The sequence below is a fragment of the Agelaius phoeniceus genome, chromosome 5, assembly GCF_051311805.1.
Source record: "Agelaius phoeniceus isolate bAgePho1 chromosome 5, bAgePho1.hap1, whole genome shotgun sequence".
Taxonomy (NCBI): domain Eukaryota; kingdom Metazoa; phylum Chordata; class Aves; order Passeriformes; family Icteridae; genus Agelaius; species Agelaius phoeniceus.
In genome coordinates this window covers 65948955-65969328 of record NC_135269.1, presented here as the reverse complement: position 1 = coordinate 65969328, position 20374 = coordinate 65948955, and the positions used below count along the sequence as shown (strand labels likewise).

Genomic DNA, 20374 nt, shown 5'->3' with positions numbered 1-20374 from the left:
TCCATCTCTATTCCTTCATCAGACTCAACATTTAAAAATCTTTCTGCTAAGCATCCATATCTGTGAGACTTTCTTGTCAAACTTTCGTCCTTCCCAACAAGAAAGGAAAAGGCATCAGGATGTGCATCACTGTCCTCCAGTGTGCATTTATCACTGGTCTCAGGCAACGAACAGCATTTTCTCTGTCCTCTCTGTGAGTGGGATGAGGACATCTCCCACTCTATTGCACTGATAGAGGGTTGCTGTTGGTTGCACCTCTGCCCTGTCAGGTTGTGCCTCTTCACCAGGTACCTTAAAGTGCTTCCTGGCTTTAAATGTAAAGATAATCCTGGGATTACACCCTCCTCCTTCACTCTGCAGGGCACCCATCACCCACCTTTGATATCCTATGGCCCTTTGGTCTCCAGGAGGAGGACCTGACCCCTGCATCCCTCGGTGATTCTGCTTCCTGACCATGGCTTTCACACCCAGCAAGCAGCCCTATTGCTCTGCCAGCATGGGGAAAACATCTCAGCTCCTGTGGCCTGGCTTCTGCTGCTTGCTGACAGCTCTGCCCTTCCTCATTTGCTTTTTCATCCATAAGAGCCAATTAAATCCCTAATGCCATCATTTGCCTGCCACGTGACTCCCAAGCCCCTTACATTCTGCTGTGTAATAACGCAGAGGCACTTGTCCCTTTGAGGCTGTCTCTGTGAATCACTGTAATGTATTTGCACAGTGAAAGGGATTTGGAATTAATGTGGCCTGAATTGTGGCTATTGATTTAGTCCTCCTTTCAGTTTGGCACTGTGTTTTTAACAAAGAAACGCTGGCCAATCAGTTCATATCGTGCTGAATCATTGTTCAGGGGTGTTTTGTATTTTAATATCCTTGGATGGTGGAGTGGTGATAGTGGTGCTCCAGGGGCAACTCAGCCCCAATGGGATCAGCCTCTCCTGGGTTTAATTTTGTCCTGATTTACTGCAGCATCCTACAGTAAAAAACAAACCAAAAAGCAGAGCAAACCCCCAAGCTCGGGCAGATGGCCTGTGCTGGTAATCCTTCATCATAATGGCTCCTGACAGAGCAGCTGTGGCTCACTGCTCCTCAGGGTTCTCCATCAGAGAGAACAGTTTTCCTGGGATATGATACTTGGCTGTAGCAGTTTGCTTCACTTGGGCATCTCTCACAGAAAAGGACCACACAGAAGAGAGAATGACTTTTTTGGAAAGGGAAGCAACCTCATTCCTGTTGAGATAACCCACAAACATGTGACTTTTTGCTTATCACTTGTGTTTATGTATTTTTAAAAATGTATTTCAGCCTTTAAATTGGAAAGCTTTTGTAGAGGCTGGAGGTAAAAGCCTACAGAAGCAAAACAGCTTAAAATGGTCACAGATCTTCATAGGAGACTGACATAGAGACAGTTGTGAGTCAGGGACTCTGGCATTGCTCATTAGGGATTTGATTAAGCAGTTATTTCCTCCTCTTTATGGATTTCATGGATGTAAAGGTAATACTTCTTGAGGAAATCCCCAGGATTCTTCACTGGGGGTTTCCTGCAGACCCCCCCAGGTTATTTTCTTCAGGAAACCCCTGGAATGCCTCGCTGACTTTGCCATCCCTTGTGTTGGATTTTCCAGGGCTGCTGGAGGCGTCGGGTACAAAGGCTGTAACTGAGATTTGCTGCCTTTGGTTCTGTGCCTGTCTGTATGTGTGTGAAATACTCAGCCAGTGGTGGAAGATTCATAATGATTTCCCTGTCTCTGTGCCTGGTGGTGCACAGTTGTATATTGATTTGCTGTAGTTGAGATGAGCAGACAATTAGGATGTTTCATTACGAACCTTGAATTATGGCATTAGGCAGCCAGTTGTTTGGTGTGTGACAGGTTGAGAATAAATATGATAGGATGTTGAGTTTGCAGGGGTCCCCAGGATGAGGTGAGAGATGAGAATACTCCATATTCTCAGAAGGCTGATTTATTATTCTATTCTATTCTATTCTATTCTATTCTATTCTATTCTATTCTATTCTATTCTATTCTATCCTATCCTATCCTATCCTATCCTATCCTATCCTACTATACTAAAACTATACCAAAGAAAGAGGAAGGATGCAGACAGAAGGTTTAACAAGAATGATAATGAAAAACTCATGACTGACTCCTCAGAGTCCGACACAGCTGATGGTGATTGGTCATTAAGTAAAAACAATTCACATGAAACCAATCAAGCTGTTGGTAAACAATCTCCAGACCACATTCCAAAGCAGCAAACACAGGAGCAGCAATCAGATAATTATTGTTTTCATTTTTCTCTGAGGCTTCTCAGCTTCCCAGGAGAAGAAATCCTGGCAAAGGGATTTTTCCAGAAAATATGGCAGTGACAATAGGACATTGCAGGGAGATAGGCACAGGGAAGGCAGTATGTTGGGAAGGGATGGAGTGGCTTTGTCAGGGCTGCTTTATCCCTGGAGTCTCCCTGAGTGCTGCAGGAGACCCTTAACACACATTGATTGGGGTTATCTCTGCATTGGGTGTTACAATTAATTAGTGCTGAGGCTGTCTCCATCTGATGTGATAAAGCTTTAGCTGGGTTCTGTGGGTTGTGCTGTGGTTGTATTCTGAGTCCTGAAAAAATTTGATGTCTGCATTATTTCAAATGAAGGAAAATGTCCACTGAGTTGGTTTTGTGCCTTTTTATTTCCTTTTTTTTTTTTTTTTTTTGGCCTTAGAAGCATATGTTATTCTGGGTGGGATTTGCAGTCTTCCACATTGAAGGGAATATTTTCTAATGCATTTTGACAAGCACACTTTTAGCTGGAGAGCAGGCTATCTCCTGTTGCATGAGTATTTCAGAATGAAACATCCTTTGCTTTTCAACTGAGCAAACCCCACAGCTCAAACTCTTCTCCCTCCTCCCCTCCTTCCTTCCAGCCTTCAGAGTGAATGGCTTTGACATCCTGAGTGGTTTCAGCTTAAAGACTCCCAGGTGGCAGGGACTCCTCTGAGATGACACCTACCATCCTCTGGAGGCCCCACCTCTCTCCTTGGACAACCAAAAGAGACATTTAGACTCTTTTAAAGGAGGATAGCAAACTTCCAGACTCCCAACTCAGGACAGATTTGATACTGTTGAAATAGGTACAGTTTGTGGAGAAAAATGGAAATGTAATTATGCTACAGCTGTGCTTAATTCTGATTTTCAAAGCAAATTAAAAATATGTTTGGTTGCCATGTCAAAATATAAGCATGTCATGCCCATGTAACATCTCTTAATATCCACTGCTCTTCCTTCAGTGTTGAACCTTGCTTAAAACTTAAGAGCTTACAAAGTACACTGTGGTCAGTGGTGGGAGGAGGCTGTGGAACCTGTGCCAGCACTAGCCTGAGGAAATGCAGAGTTCACAGTATCTGGAAATTAGCTGCTCTATATGCACATTGCCTTTCATCAGTGTATTATTATTTTCTTCCCTTTATTTATTTTTTTTTTTGCACCTTCCTTGACTCCATTAACCTTGTGCTGGCTCTGTGGGGCTGGCTGACACAAGATGGATGGAGATGGATGGTGTTGGTGGCCTGGCACAGCACCACAGGCTGGTGCCTGCAGAGGGGAAGCCTGTTCAGCCTGTTTGCTCAGGGAAGGCACCTTGGGCAGCACCGCCTGCCCAATTGGCTAAGGGAGGAACCCTGTGCCCCTGCCCTTATGTGATGAGCATTCCTTGGCAAGAAAACAGATGGATTATCAAGAAAGCTTTGCAGAATTGTAAAAGTGGGGCTAAATGTTCCTATTTTGTTGCTTTTTCGAGCTCTGCAGAAGTCTCTCTGGAATTGCCCTGGCGAGGGCTGCTGCAAGATTTCCTCCCACAGCTCCCTTCCAGCAGTGCCTCAGGCAGGATCAACAATGCAGATTTAGAAAGCTCTTAACAAAGAGTTTGATCCAGTCTTTTGACCCTCAGCAGACCTGCATTGGATCTTCTTGTGTGCCACTTGCCACAGCACTTGGGACATGATTCCATGGTGGTGAAGATCCTAGCTGCTGTTGCAACAAGTGCCTGGATAGGAGCAAAGCTCTTTTGTCCCTTTTACAAATAAGGACCTAAATGTCCTGGCTTTTAGCTCCTGGGCAGAATTACATTTGGGATAAGAACACTTGTTTTCACTGGAAGTGTTCAAGGGCAGATGGGATGGGGCTTTGAGCAACGTGGTCTAATGTGTGACATCGCTGCCCATGGCAGGGAGGTTGGAAGTAGATGATTTCTAAGGTCATTTCCAATCCAAATGATTTTGTGGTTCTGTGTTGGAAAGATGCTCTGAGGATAAAGTTACCAGAGCACCCAAGCTGTGCTTCAATGTTCTGTGTCATAAGGAAGCAGATGTAAGTTAAACACTGAATTATCAGATTTTTTAATAGACTCTAATTTCAGATCTTAGATCTAGAGCTGAGAAGAGCACTACAGAGCAGGTGTGGACATCAGGGCTGTTCTCACCCATTTCACTGGGTGTCAACACTACCTCAGAGTTTCAGATTTTCCAGTTAGGGTAGGAATATGACACCCCTGCAGACAGATCCTGCTTTGGACAGGAATTTGCAGCAAGATTAGTGAAGCTGGTTCAGAGCTCATGTGCTGAACTTGCAGCATGCTGGGAAAACTTTTGCTTAATGAGACTGACTTGAGTAGGGAATAGTCTTCCCTCATAGACTGGCCTCAGGTGATGCTTTGGGGAGAGGCATAGGTTCATAGGTTTGTTCTATTCTTATAATTTCAAAATTGCTTTGAATTTTGCCTTTGGTGCTTTTGGTTGGTTCTTGTGGATTTTGATATTAGGGTGTGCAACTCCCTCCCTGCTGCATGGCAGGGATGTGGAGCCTGACTGCGGATCTGTCTTGGAGCAGGGCAGCAAGCCTGAGCCTTCTGTTCTGTAAATCCCTGATTATTTACTTCCTTATGCAATGAAACTGCTGATAAACTCAGAGGGAGGCACATGCAAATCCTGCAGCCCCAGGAGCAAACGTGACACCTCTCTCAGCTCTGTGTGCACTCGAGCCCTTGCAGCCCTCGCTGTGCTCTGTCGTGGCGGTCAGCACGGTCTTGTTTCTATTTTGAGCCTAAATTGATTGAACTTCTGTTTGCTGGCTTTTGGCTCCATTTCTCCACGCTACCTGCAAAGGAACTGAGGGAGCAAACAGCTTTCCTGAGCTATTGTTACTGCCTGGGGCAGCTCCAAAGAGCCTGACCGCCCCACGCTGCCGTCCTGGGCGCTGGCCAAGGGAACTGGGACAAGAGGGGAGTCTGGCATCTGCTCCTTGCTGGAAGGATCAGGCTGAGCTGGCTTGGCAAGGATGCAAGGAAAATTCTCACTGGAATCTCTGATGTCACGAGAGAGGGAAGAGGGTTGTCATTGCCCCAGGAAAAGGGTTGTAAATTGTGTTTCCTGCTCTGCTTGCTGAAGGGTATTTCCATCCAAATCTTTTGTGACCTTTTCCCATGGGAGTTATGCATAGAAATAGGAAATAGAAATAATGAAAGGGAGAAAGGGATTATGTGGAGCTTGTGGGGAAATATTACTGCAGCTGTTTTAGCTGGAGCTTTAGGCCACAGTCCTTAAAGGAAAGGGAGGAGCCTTTGGTTGTTCCTGGTTTGTCATGTGGGTCTGAACGCCTTCATGCTTTGTCCCAAATTCTATATTGTTCTTCCTGTATTCCTGGGGCATCTGTATCTGACCCTGCTCTTGTCTCAGGCCAGGTTAGGGTGGTCTGCAGGCAACTGTGCTTTTCCTGAACTGTGATTTTTATCTTACCAGAGCCACAGGTTTGTCTCCAGCAGCTGAGGTGAAGCACTGAAGCACTCATGGTGCTACGAATGGGCAATTGCATTGCCCCCATGATGTGTTTCCCTCTCAGGATCCACGGGGATATTTTCTATCCAGCTCTAGATGCTTGTTTCCTTGCTCCTGACAATCCCTTGTGGCTGGTCTGAACCTGTGTAGAGGTTAATTGGACTGGAGCCTGTGTATTTGCACGTTTGTTGGGGTGCTGCAGAGACAGAGGCTGCAGGAGAGATCACGAGGCTGGAGTAGCTCTGGGAGAAGAGAATAGATTTGTAATCAACAGAAAGGAACAGATGGCTTTGGTTGTAATGCCTATATTTATATTTGATGTTAATATTCCTCCCAGAGCACCAGCACTTCAGTGATATGTAACACAACTTAAAAGCATCTGGGGAGGGAGGGATAAAATAAATAGGTTTTTTGAATCCCGTGAGGAAATACAGCCATGCATTTAGCCACAAGATTTCAGTGGGTGTTAGCAAGCAGAGAAGGCAGAAGTTAGCTGCTATCTTCCTTCACTGCACTGGGGCATTGCCTTGACGTGCTCATGCCACAGACCCTGAGGAGCTGTGCTGGGACCCTGGAAGGGAGCAGCATCTGTGCCCCGTGCTCCACCTGCAGCAAGGTGTTGTGCCATGAAAGGAGCTCTTTCTCAGAGCAGTTTTTGGTTCAAATGGGGGGAAGACATCAAGCCCTTGCTCTGTCATCCTTGCCATTTGTGTCCTAGTGAGGTCAATCCCATCCTTATAGCATCTTCTCAAGCTTGTCCATGCTGGGATTTACTGGTGTATTTGCAATGGTGAACTGATTCATTCTGTGAATGCAATTAGTCACCACCAGCACACAGGTGGAAGATGAAAGCTAATTCTGCAGCACCTAATTAGCTGTCATTGCTGGAAGGGTTTGAGAGCAGAGCCAAGATGTTTTGGTTGTGGCTGCACCATCAGGGGGTCTCATGGAGCAATGGCCAGGTACCCCAAACTTCCCCCAAGGCCTGTGTGTTACTTTAACAACCTTTTGTCGTTCTGTTAAAAGATAAACAAGAAGCTGGAGTCTCCGTGGGTGTAAATCAGTGTGGCTCTGCAGGCAGCAGAGCTGTACCAAGTTTTATCAGCCCAGGGGAGATGGAGCTCGTGGGTTAAATGATGACAGAATTATCCTTGTGTGAGTTGCTATGTGTGCATACAGTAATGCACAAGCAGGTGTGTACGTGCCCACACACTCATTAAAGGTGACTGTTTTTTTATTTGCTTGTATTTAGTGCACCTTGGAGGCTCTACCTAGACAAGAGTCATAAATGAAATGTCATCAAATTGTTAACACATCTCCAACTTGTTAACAAATAATCCCATGATTTACAGCTAAAAAAGCCAGTTGAAAGACATGCTGAGTAACATTCCTCCAGGTCCCCTGGCATGTGCATATATTAGAAATCCATGTGATACAAAGCACAGGACAAAAATGATTGATAGCAGGTTACAGTGCTCTTCATTACAATGAATTAATTGATCACGTCTAGCAGATTTTCCTCCCAGCGGAATCGCTGGATATTGGACATGTCTCTCTCATTTCTCTTCTATCCTCTCTGTTGGAAACAAGCCAGACAGTTTTATACCATCATTTAAATTTATTTGTGACCTGAGAAAGTTGCGTTGCCCTTGAGACCACTAACTTTTTAACTTTCAGCTGAAAAGTTTGGTGGTATTTTAGGAGATACAGGTATGGATATTATAAAAAGTTTTCTGATGAGGTGGAACTCCTTAATCCACTCCTGGCAGCAGGTCCCACCTGAGCTGAAGTGTTTTTCCTGATGCTTGAACTGCTCTTGTTTGACTGGCATCCTATTCTAAACCAAACATACTCCAAAGACATTACCCAGCACTGTTTTCCATAGTCCTGAGCAGTGGAAGCCAAAAGCCAATGCCTGCAGGGAGTATCCCTTCAGCCTAGGGATGGGACTTCTTGGGACAGATGATGACAGGGATGTGATGGTAGGAAACTGGAGTGGGAAACTTCTTCTGCTTTCTGTGCCATACTATTTCACTTCTTATTCCCTCTTTCTGGTAGGTGTTTTTGGTGGCTCTTATATGTGGAATGACCTGCCAGAGACAATGTTATTAACCTGCTGTTTTTACAAGCTTTCTCCTGGAAGAAGCATCCTCTTTATTCCACTTGTGACTGGCCTATTACAGAGTCTTAAATGTAAAGAAAATAAGTGCTCCAAGCTTTCCATTTCCCAGAAGCCATGTAGACAGTGGACAAAATACTGTGGAATTGCATTAGTAAATTCAAATCTGTTTTGTGGTTTTGCCCCTTGCCTGTGGATAAGACATTTATTATCTGTTTAAGGACTCAGCTTCTGGATTCCACTCCTGACCTGTCTCAGTATTTGGCATTAGGTAAGACAATATAAACTAGTCTGGGTTCCAGAATAATTTGTGGAAAAATGTATCATCTCCAGGTGTGCCAAATGAGATTATATTTGATAGGCAGGTGAGTGAAGACTTCTCTGAGACTCCTCAAGCAAGCCAGCAGCTGATGAAGAAGTAGGATTTACACCTCTGGCCCATGATGACCTTCCTGTGCACTGTAAAGGAGACCCAGCCCTGTTTGCCAGGGGATTTGATGTCTCCTGCCATTTTTACAAGGTGCCATTTGCTACATCCATCTCATGCTTTATCTGAGATGTGTTACAGCCTCACTCCCCCATCTCCAATCCACCCAAGTCCAGCTAGGGGGGGACAATGGAGCAGGGTGGGAGGTTTAACTCCTCCTTTCTCCTTTAGGAAAAGAATATTTTAGGTCTTAAGATACAATGCAAACGTGTATCATCATGTCTGAATTTCTTCTTGATGGCTTTCCTGCAAGTTGCTTTCTGCAAAGTGGGGATAGGAGGTTTTGAAACAGGAATCAGCATTTCACCAAAGATGCAGTTAAAGCACAAAGCTTATTCTCTTAACTCTCAATTTTCTATGGTCTGACTGGCATTAAAAAGTCTCTCTTTGATGAAGATTTGTAAGGCTTTGTTGCTAAGAACCAGAATATGCATTTGGAAATTCTATTGAGTGGCTTTGGAGATGTGTATCCCTAGAGACTGTGTTAATTTCCATATTCATTAAAATGTTCTGTGGTGCCTGAGAGACCCAAACCCTTGAATAATAAAGCTGTGGAAGCTGGGAAAGAAGACATCAGGATCAAGGAGTAGTTTCACCACCAATTTAATCCAGTCTAAGTCTGTGTGACCAATAGGTCAGTCCTGTTCCTGACTGAAAATGTTTTCTTTCCTCTGTCCATCTTTCTGCCTTAGCCACCCATTGCCACTCCTTCCTGTGTCCACAGCAATGCTGACACAGTCTGCAGGGAGCTGTTCTGCTGAAAACTAGGAGAAAAAATGACTTTATGATGGATTAGGTTCTTTTTAGATGTAGTGCTGACACAAGAGAAAAGAAAAACGTGGTTTGGGGCAGGCAACCTGCTCAACACTTCTTATTAGCTTATTAAGCCATCACTGGATATGACTCTGCAAATGCAGTTTGTCTGGCTGAAAATAATCTTTTTGAGGGCCATTTTGTGCCATCCTGTAGAATTCTCTGTTTGGTATCTCCTTCCATGAAATTCAGTGGGATTATTTTAAAAGGGAGGAAGGTTTTTGCCTTCTCTAGAGCTTCACTTGCAAGGATGGCAATGACCATTACCTGTTATTTAAACAACATCAGGGTGATGAGTACATGAGCTGGTTAACTGTGGCTCATCCTGTTGTCCTTTGAAGCGAATGAATATCTTTTATTGACATAACTGGGCAACAGATAAGGCCCTGGATGAAAGAGACAGTGTTTTACTAGAGGCTACTTTTTTCTGCAGGTTGCAAAAATAAATAATCCCAGACACTTCCAAAGATGGCTGGGGTTGGGCTGCTTTTTGGTGAAGTTTTATCTAAAAGAAAAATAAATTTCTCATAGTCAAAGGGCTGCTGGCTGACCTGACCTTTTCAGACTGAAAATGGTCCCTGAAAAGAAAAATGAGGTAATGATAGTAAAAACTCACCTAGCCATTACTAGACTGCTGTTGAAAGGGATTTGGCAAAGGCTGAAGGAGTGTCAGAGTGAGGAAGCACCATCTCTGCTGGAAGATGACAATCTCTGACCTGGCTGGTGCCCTGTGAGGCTGGAGAAATCTCCACTGATTCCAGCTAAGGGAGGGTCCCTGGCAGCCAAGAGAACTGCTCAGAGCACAGCCCTGCAGTTCCTTGCAGCTGATGCTGTGTTACATGGGAATGCACTGTCCTTAAAAAAATATCTTCAGCTAATCATGTACTAAATATATATAAATATATAGCATGGTAAATGGGATTTCTTGGAGGGATGAAGCCAGCCTTTGGGGCCAGCCATGCTCTCTGAATCTCTTTATATGCTGAAATGGTATCTTTTGGGCTGCACTTTTCAACAAACAAACTCTTTACCTCTAGGTATTTCTCTCAGCTCTTCTACTCAGCTCCCTGGCTGATGATATCTGCTTCATTAGCTGCCTGATGAATGGTCTGAGTGCATTAGCATCATTTGATTGAACCAATAACTGTGAGCTTCACCCTGCAGAGCTGTGCAATATCCGTCACTGGGAGGTTTCTAAAAGGTTAGGCAAGCTTCTGTCAGGAAAGGTTTAGGTGTGGGGGGCAAGAACATGGACTAAATAGTTTCTGAAATGCCCTTCTAACTCTGCAATCTCTTAATTTAAAACCCTGCTGTATAATAGCACATGATTTCTGTGACCAGCATCTCTGGGAGGCTCAGGTGAGAGGTGGACTGGGAGCTGTTCAGAGGCTGCACCAGCACATTCAGAATGTCCATGGCAGCCCAGCAGGGTGCAGCAGGTGTGAACAGCAAGGACTTGTCCCATCTAACCTCAGGTACCTGTGTGGAAAGGAGTCTGTACAAACTCTGCAGCTGTGGAGGGAGAAATGGATGCAGTTCCTGTGTCCTACTCTGAACATCTGGGATATGCTGGAACCACCTCCTGGTTATCTCCCTGGTGATCTTCATCCCATGCTGCAGCAGGTTCACCAAGAGCAAAGAAAGTCCTTTGGCCTGGTTAGTGTGAGAGCTCAATGCCTTTTTCATGTCCAGTGGGACACTGTTGTCATTATAGTGCAAGAGTTCTATTGTCATTACATTGCAGGGGTTCCATATTGCCAGAGTTTTGTAACTCCTTGATGTTTCTTGCAGGCATCTCCTCTGGGCACTGACTCTTCCTTGTCCTCACAGCAGCCACTGACTCCAGCTGCCCTCAACCAATCCACTCTTTTATAACACTCTTCTTACTGGCTACAGCTGCAGCCTGTTAATATCAGGCCTGCTGCTTATCTCTTATAATTAACCCAGCTGCAACTCTTTAGGGGGTAAGATTACTTTCTATACCACCTTTATTTACCTATGTTCTATCCCCCTACAGGACACTATATTCATCTAAACACTTTTTTATCAGTTGTTGTTTGTAAACATTGCTAAGGGTTGTCCCTGTCTTCCTCCTGCTGACAGAGCTGCTCATGGCTCTCTGAACTTCACCCATCATTCTGCAGACATCTGACCACTGTGGGTCACTCTGCTCACTGGCCTAGGACAACTGGACATTTATTTTAACACATTTGGGTTAGAATTCTGGTTTACATTCAAATAGGTTATATAAAAACTTAGTAAAAATGTCACTTATTCTGATTCCTTGCAAATATTGATGATATATTTTTGCTGAATTCTGGCTTTCATTCAGTAAACCTCTTCAGTTCATCTTTAATTTGTAGATGGCTTTGGAAGTGTTCCAACTTCAGCTTCTGGTGATTGAAACCCGGTGCATGAATTAGATTCAAGATGGAAATAGCCTGATTTTGAGAAAGTCTGCATATGTGCAGCTGCCTTGTGAAGTTCTAAGTAATGCAATTAGGTCTGGGATTCTTACTGCCAAAACAGCCTCAAATGAATTAGGGGTCCAGAAAAGAGAAATGTGGTGGAATACACATAAATGTCTTTAGGAATTTGGGGATTTAGGAGTAATTGAAAACCTGGCTCAAATTTTTAGCTGAAAATCACTGATATAAGTAATTTCAAGGGAGATTAAAGGGGAATGTGCTCATGTTGGGGAGGTGTAGAGCTGGACATTAGGTCTGGAGGAGTGATGTGACAGCCCTGCTGGCTCAGGGGTCTGTTGCTTCCTCATGAGCTGGGTGATAGGAGCACAGAAGGGCAGCAGGGATATTTGGATAGAATTCCAAATAACGAGCGTGGTAAAAGAGGAGGAAGGGCTAGAAACTCAAAACTAACAAGAAATGGGAACTTGCTTCTCCTTTTCAAGGCCTGAGTTGGAAGTGACTGATAAGCAGCCCTTGAAAGCTCTGGAGTAGTCTCAGAGTGTTGAAAGCATCATCCCTGAGTGTGCTAATGCTATGGATGCCAGACTTGGGAAACAGCCACACAGGGAGAATGCCACGTCTCTGCATCTGCTGTCTTTTGGGGTGACATTTCTTGGTGTAGCAGGGAAGTGAAAATGTTGACTCATTTTCATTGAGATTAGTCTGGGGGAATCACAGCAGTGCTCAGTGAGGTTTGGTTCCCTTCTTATCTCCGCCTGTAGCCATTCTTTCCTTAAAAGAGGCTTTTATTTGTGAGGAGGGTTGAGGTTTCTTTTTTAAATAAATACCCAACTAATCCCTATTGTACATGTAAATATAGACAGCACAGAGGTCTGTAAAGATTATGGATGCCCCTTTTGGCAAGCAGTATCTTTTAATAGCATTGTGTGCAGTTAATCGGGTTAAGCAAAAGTATCAGTGGAACAAGAAGTCCACGTTCAGGGAAGGAGTAACAACCTCTTGAGAGGTTTTGGTTGGTGATATTGGCCAGGTAACATAGAAGAATCTTCTCTTCTCTTCTCTTCTCTTCTCTTCTCTTCTCTTCTCTTCTCTTCTCTTCTCTTCTCTTCTCTTCTCCTCTTCTCTTCGTTTGTTTTGTTCTTTATTTGACTCAGTGATGTCTGCGGTTGGAAAACAGCAGGAGTAGAGCAAGATGTTAAATTGCAGGAGCTTTTTGCTATTGTGTTTCATAACAGATATGGCAAATGCTCTTTGCTCCTGGGCTTCCTCCAGTGCTTTCTGCCCAGACTGAGGGTTCAGTGCATTGGGAACTGGTTGTAAGGGCTTGTGCCTTCTCTGCTCATCATTTCTAATTAAGTGGAAGGAGTGCAAGGCATCTCCCATCTATGTGAAAGGCAGGAATGAAGAAATTGGTGCAGAAAAATAGGAAGGGCACTGAAGAGGTGCTGCTCTTCGTCATGGAGAAAGCTCATTGCTATGGGGGTTGTCTGGAAGAAAGCTCTTCAGTCAGTGGAGATGAAAACAATACTTGTAGAGTTTCAGAAATGCCCTGAAACAGTCTTTTACTTTAAGACAGAGGATCTGTGCCCTAGAAAGGCCTGTGTCAGTCAACTCTTGTGGAGGACTAGCTCATCTCTTCTGACATGTCTAGCTCAGATGTAGAGGTCTGGAAACATCTAACATTACAAGCACTGGGCCTGGGGATCTGGGCACAGAGGGACACTTGGTACCACTTAAAGACAAGAATTGTATGAGATGGGGGCAGTGGGGCTGCAGGGGACACAGGGTGGGACACACCTTGCTGAAGGGTTGCTCAGGCAGCTCCTGGTGGGCTGGGACCTGGGCAAGGGCTGCAGGGCAGGAGGTGTGGGTGCCCCAGGGAGCCAGGAGATCTCTGCTGGAGCTCTCACAGCATGGGTGCAGGGATGCCAGGCCCACACCATCGATCCCATATTGATGGGCTTTGAGCAGAGGGTGCTGGAAACATTCTGTCCTGTTTTCCTCCCCCTGGCAGGGCTGTGACCAGTGCACCACCTCTTTGACGTCATGTGCATGCACAAGGGCTTCTTTTTCGTGCAGGGTGTCCTTCAAAGAGAGAATGTGTAGGTCAGAGAGTTTCTCATTACAGCTTTGCATGGTACTGCTGATGTGATTTCACTAATTCTCCAAAAACAATAAAGCAAAATTCAGCACAGGGTAAAGCAAATGCAGATGCCTATTTTTGGTAGCATTTTTCAGGTTACTATTAACCTTTCATTTGAAATTTAATGCTGAGGACTACACATTGATCCTGAGCGGTTTCTTGGAACAGCATCAATTTTCCATTTAGACAATTGCATTTTTTCCAAGTTTAACCCTGTGTGGGATGTTGTTAATTTTTTCCTGAGAGACACTTTGCAATGGAAACTTCCTCTTTGGGTCTGAAATTCAAGCAGGTTTTGCCAAATCCTAGGAATTAGGATCAATAAAATAGGAAATTCTATATAGGAAATTATAGTTGAACCGGAGGAGTGATATATTTGGAAGATGAAGGCCAAGTGCAGAAAAGTAATGAAACAGAGTCAGAATTACAGTTAAAATTAAAATAGGCCTGTGGCCAAATGTAAAGATACTGTGTGAGTGGATGATAGTGGGAAAAATATTGAAAGCAAAGCCAGAGTAGTAGCTGGCAACAGATAAAATCTGGCAATGGATTTGCCATGAAATTCACTTCAGAGACCTGGTGGGTGAAGAAATTTTTCTGTCATGGGGTTGGAAGTAGGCAATCTTTAATGCTCCTTTCAGTAGAAGCCATTCTATGATTCCACAAGGAAATCCCAACATAATGGCAACGATTTCCTCAATTTCTGTGAGGAAATCCCAACACAAATTTTTCCATGAGGAACAAAGGTGTAAATGTCCCATGGTGCTGTGGTGGCTCCATGGTCAGCCTTCTATATTTGGGAGCCCAAATTCCTGAGGCAGATTAGAAGCTCTGAGCTCTGTAAGCAGCATTAAAGGGCAATTCCCCGTAAGCATTCCTGCAAACACTGTGTGTGATGGAAGCTGTGGGTGCTGCAGCCAAGCTGTGCTTCCAGCTCACAGGGATGGACCTGGGCTGTGCTGGGGGATGAGGACATCACCATGGCTGCTGAAGCAGTTGGAGGTGCTGGATCATGCAGCTGAACCAGGAGCTCCTGCAGTCACATTCACCCACCATGAGGAGCCAGGGTGGTGAATTTAAAGCTGAAGTTGTGAGCTGCTGCCGTGCCTGTGAGGCAGCACAAATGTATTTTGGTTATTAAAGATGGATACAGCTGGGTCCTCAGTTTTTGCTTCATAGAATCATTGAATCACAGAATGGTTTGTATTGGGAAGGGACCTTGAAGATCTCATGCCAAACCCTGTGCCATGGGCAGGGACATCTTCCACTATTCAGGCTGCTCAAAGCCCCATCCAGCCTGGCCTCAAACACTTCCATGGATGAGGTATCTACAGTTTCTCTGGGCAATCTTTTTTTGCAGATTCGTTGCAGGAAGGTGGGAACTAGATGATCTTTAATGTTCCAACCTAGACCATTCTGTGGTTCTCTGATTTTAAGAGAGTAGCATTAGTAGCTGGCAGAGATTTTTGGAGCTATGCATGTGTGTGCACCCAAAGACAAAAGGGAATTTTAAGAGTCCTCATACAGTCATTTATGAGATAAATGCCATGCCCATAGAGGTGTTTTCAGACACAAAGCTGAGTTGAAAGTCAGATAGAAAACAAACAAACAAAAAGCCCCACCTCAACCACTCATCCACAAGGGACTTGAGCATAGTACAGTAATGCAAAGAGTAATGCATAGTACAGTAATGCAAAAAGTAATGCAAAGAGACCACACAGACCTCTTGTTCTGCTCTACAAACCTTTTTAGTCTTGTGGCTCCTCTGTGGACACAGCTACACACAGGGATGGGATGATCAGAGGGAATAATGTGTTGGGTCTATCTCTGCAGGAACCTCCCCTGACTGGTTAAAGCTGAAGAGTTTTCCATGGAGGGATGAAAACTTAATTTATCTGCCTGAACATGGAAGGAGAGCAGATGCCTTTTATTCTTTATAATTTTTGTTAGTGTCCTGAATTTTGAATCCCTGTTGATAGCTGACAGTTTTCCAGCCATTAGAGGGGATATTTCTGCACTGCAGGATGTGTCTCTCACAGCTGCCCCATTTTTGGGACCTGCTTTGGCTGCAGAGGGATTGCATTGCTGGCTCAATGTCACTGAAGTATGCTTTGAGAAGGTGGCTATGAGAGCAACCTGGATTGTTGACACCAAACTGCTCACTGTAATTTTTTAAAAATCTGATATTAAATAGAAAATGGATCTGAAAGTAAGTCAGAGCACTTCAATATCCTTTTCTTTGCTTCACTCCAGTCTTGCATATTTAATTTAATAGATACATTTTTTCTTATGTCATATGAACTAGGAGATGAATCTATTACATTTGTGTATTCTGCTTGCCTTATGGCAGATTTTATACTGAGATGATTCAGGAATATTTTTTTAAAGTATTCCTGAAAGATTGCATAATGAGATGAAGGGGGGAAAATACATATTATAATTGAGTATATTTGTAGAGTTGGCAGTGTGTTTTATAATATTTCCTGTGTTAGTATGAGTTTTTTTGAGACAAATACTTTTCCTTTTCACTGTGCTGCGAGTTAGGATTTTAAACCATTGGTTGAACTACAAAGATAATTATTCAGCCATGAAAATATTAATTCCAGAGAAATCAGATTATTATTTGCACCTGGATGCAAAATAGCAAAGGCTTTAATGATGTTTAGGTAGAACTTTATTAACATCTGAATATATCTGGAGAGCTATGGTAACAGTAGGAGAAGTATTAAACTCAGTATTGTTTGTTTTTCTGCAAGTAAATGAGGAGAATTGCAAGTCTTCTCCATGTGAGTCAGCTGAATATTTGCAGGAATTAACTAATCTATATCAGAGCCAGCACAGATCCACTCTTATCCACCTTCTCCCCTTTCTTCTGCTCTATCATGTACAATGTTAGTTGCAAGGAAAAGAACAGGAGAAGATGGCCCCCAAAATATCCTTGTGTTCCAGTGTGAGGTACATAAATGTTTTCTGTAGCAGTGTTGATCACTGGAAGGTTTCTGCTTGCAAGCATCATTTGAGAATGTGTTATTTCTTCTGCTGCACAACCACTTTTGGTGTACCCCAAAGGACATAGGTATAACTATTTTTTTGTGATGTACATTATTTCTTAAGTCTTGTGATAAATGGTTTAAGTCCAGCAACATTGCAAGTCTTCTCCATATGAGTCAGCTGAATATTTGCAGGAATTAACCAATCTATATCAGAGCCAGCATGGATCCACTCTTATCCACCTGCTCCCCCTTCTTCTGCTCCATCATGTACAATGTCAGTTGCAAGGAAAGGAACAGGAGAAGATTGCCCCCAGGATAATCCCTGGGTGCACAGAGTAGCTCCTCCTTGGACAGTGGAATTAGGGCCTGCAGTCATGGCAGGAAGGCAGATTTCTGCTGCCCCTTGGGTGGGGATTGCTACAATCAGAGTGAGCTGCAGCAGCTGAAGAGCTCTTGTTGAAGAGCTCTGTGTCTGCAGCCCAAAGCTCTTGTGCCTCCCCTCCTTGGCTCATGGCCAGTCTTGCCTGCAGAAGACAGATAAATTGAAAGGAGCCCACCAGACTTTATGGATCACCACACCAGGCTGCCCCAAAGCTTCTCAAACATCGAGCCTGTGGCTAAATTTTCCTTGATACCATGCTTTTTGGTGGTGCTTTCATGGGCCAGGAAGGGATGTGAAGTGTTGGAGGTGGGGTTCCCCATAGGAAATGGAGAAGACTCCATCCAAATTAAGTGGCTAGTTTTCCTCTGTAGCCACTGGGGAGAAAGAAGTGTTTCTAGGATGTGTTATCTCCTTGTCCCCTCTGCAACAGGTGTCTAAAATAGGCATATGAATCCAAATTTGGTACATTTTTCAAATTTGCCCTGAACCAGGACAAACACCAATATTTTACCTTGATTAACTGCAGAGAGAGCTGGAGGTGGCTTTGCCCATATGGAACCATCTTATGGAGCTTGCCAGGGAGTGTTATTTGAACATGGGTCTGTTCCCTCTGAAGAAGGTTATTCACCATTTCTGCCAGCTCCACCCAGACTGGCTGAAAAATGAGATGTTGCTGAGGTTTATTTTAATCACAAACTTCTGGGCTATGAATTTGAAAACAGAGCTATAAACACAAAAATAAAAATGTAATTAAATGTGAGTCTAGAATTTATGTGGGATCTGAATCAATACTATTAATAAGACAAATAGCTAATATTCTTTCCTAGCTAATGCTAGGAGGTTTCTTACTCTTTTTCACTGAGTGCACCCAGGGCTTATCTCAGCCCCAGAGACCAGGGGACTGATCTCCCCTCACACCACAATTCTGCCTTGAGGTGCTCCTCAGAGCTGACTCTGGATGACGTTTTCAGGTATCCCAATACTGGGTTTATCTGCCCTAATTTTCCTGGGATTCCTCTGAAACTGACCAAGAGGGAAAGGCTCTTGCAGGAGGAATCATTCCATGCATTTCACACATCCAGCCTATCATGGGATGACTTGTGCTCAAGTGTGGCTTGCTCCATTGATCAAAGAGGAAGCCTCCTTGGCTGCTGTAGACCAGATACTGTGATGGACAGGAATTTTCCATCAATCCTGCTCTAAGAGACTGGGGAAAAAAAATTCTAGTGGAATCTTCCTCCTGTCTATCAAGTGCTTTTGCAAATCCCACCTTCTGCCCCAGCAATTGTGCTGCACAGCACCTGACAGGAGCCGCGCTTGCTCTGGGATGAGACACGGCAATCATCAAAGCTGCACTGTGTGTTCCACAACAGCCACTTCCTCTCTGGTTTAATTACAACCCAGCTTGCTAATCCCAGCCTTGATTAATGAGCTTAATATGCAAATGTTATGATGAAACTGAACCTCTTTGTACTTGCTTGCAGACAGATTACCACTTCGAGTACACGGAGTGCGACAGCAGTGGCTCCAGGTGGAGGGTGGCTGTCCCCAACCCGGCCGTGGAGTGCTCTGGACTACCTGACCCCGTGAGAGGGAAGGAATGCAGTATGTTGTGACTTCTCATTTTACAGACTGTTACTGCTTTTTTGTGCTATGTACATTTGTAGGGCTGTCACTGATGTCCTGAGTTTCCCTGAGTTGTCCTTCCCCTCCAGCCCAGCTTTCTGTCTGCTGGAGATGTGGAGCAGGGATTGTCTGTGCAGTGTCTCCATGAAAGTCACTGTCTGCTGCAGGTACCCTTTACTGCTGATTCACAGACAGGGCACATCTCTGACAGCATCCCCTGAAGAGCTGTGGTTGCTTGTCTTGAGCTGCCCTGCTCTCCAGTTCTGCAGCTCTCCAGTCAAAATGGTGACCACCAGTGGTCAGGCTATATTTGCTATATATTGTTCAAGCTACATAGTGCCCACATTCTCATTATTTCCATTATTTAGCTAATTCATAAACTGAACGCATAAGGAATGGTAAATGTCTTATTTGCCTGAATTATTTTCATGATGAAGCTCCTGCATTTTATTTATTTATGCATTTATTTTTTTAACAGTTTGGAATGTTTTCATATCACTTGGTTCTGCATTTTTTTTAATGCTGAAACACTTTTTGCATCTGGGGGATTTAAACAAACTGCTGCTCTGCAAACACAGCCCTCACTGTTTCACAGCTCCCCAGTCTGAATGCTCTTTCCCATCACACTTCCTTGCTCCAGCAATTCTCTCCACAAAAGATCCTAGCAGTAATTTCTACCAGAGGGTATAAATTATTGTATCTGACAAACAGGATGAGCAATGGCTATGTCTTTTCAGTTCTATTGCAGCAGATGTCAGATTTACTCACTTCTGCTCCTCTAAAGGTTTATTTTCATTTTTCTATGTTCCAGTGTGAGGTACATAAATATTTTCTGTAGCAGTGTTGATCAATGGAAGGTTTCTGACTGCTTGCAAGCATCATTTGAGAATGTGTCATTCCTGATATTTGGATTTAGTTTCCAGGGTTTTAAAGGTGGAGTCTCTGCATATCCTTAGGATGGGCTTTTTCAATTACAGAAATACAGACCTGAGAAACACCTCAGGTGATCCCATAATTCACCCTCCAGCCCAAATAGCTGTAGTAGAAATGACTGTCATTCATGGCTGATATTTGGCTGGGCTGTTTTCAGGGACCTCTTGTGATGAAGAGCCCAGAAGCTCTCCAGATATTTGCTCATATATTTAGTCCTTTTCATTTTTCCTCCTGTTAAAGATTTTTCTGCTGTTGAATCTCCCTTGTTATACTTCAAGCCTATCACTTTTTTCTGCCTTCTCTATAAAGGAGCAGATAGTTTTATTTCTTCTGCTGCACAACCACTTTTGGTGTACCCTAGAGGACATAGGTATAGCTATTTTTTTTTGTGATGTACATTATTTCTTCTTAAATCTTGTGATAAATGGTTTAAGTCCAGCAATACTACACTATCCTCAACTTTCTGCTACAGATTTTGACAAATGGTTCTCTTCCTTCTCCATCTTCTATTGTTTGTGTCTGTGTTTGGTCTTAAATCAATTCCAATGAGAATTCAGCTGGTTTATAACAATAGATGAATCTGGCTTTTCAATATCTGGCCCCTGCTAGACAAGGTGAAAACTTTTCCCA

General features: G+C 43.8%; 1 protein-coding gene across 1 annotated transcript in view; it reads left to right on the top strand.

The window, feature by feature from the left end:
* The window catches only part of ELAPOR2 (endosome-lysosome associated apoptosis and autophagy regulator family member 2), a 103617-nt gene that overhangs the window by 33150 nt on the left and 50093 nt on the right, over positions 1-20374 (top strand). The window contains exon 2 of the mRNA XM_054631595.2: positions 18670-18790. Coding sequence (XP_054487570.2) covers positions 18670-18790 — 121 coding nt within the window. The remainder of the gene's footprint in view (positions 1-18669; positions 18791-20374) is intronic.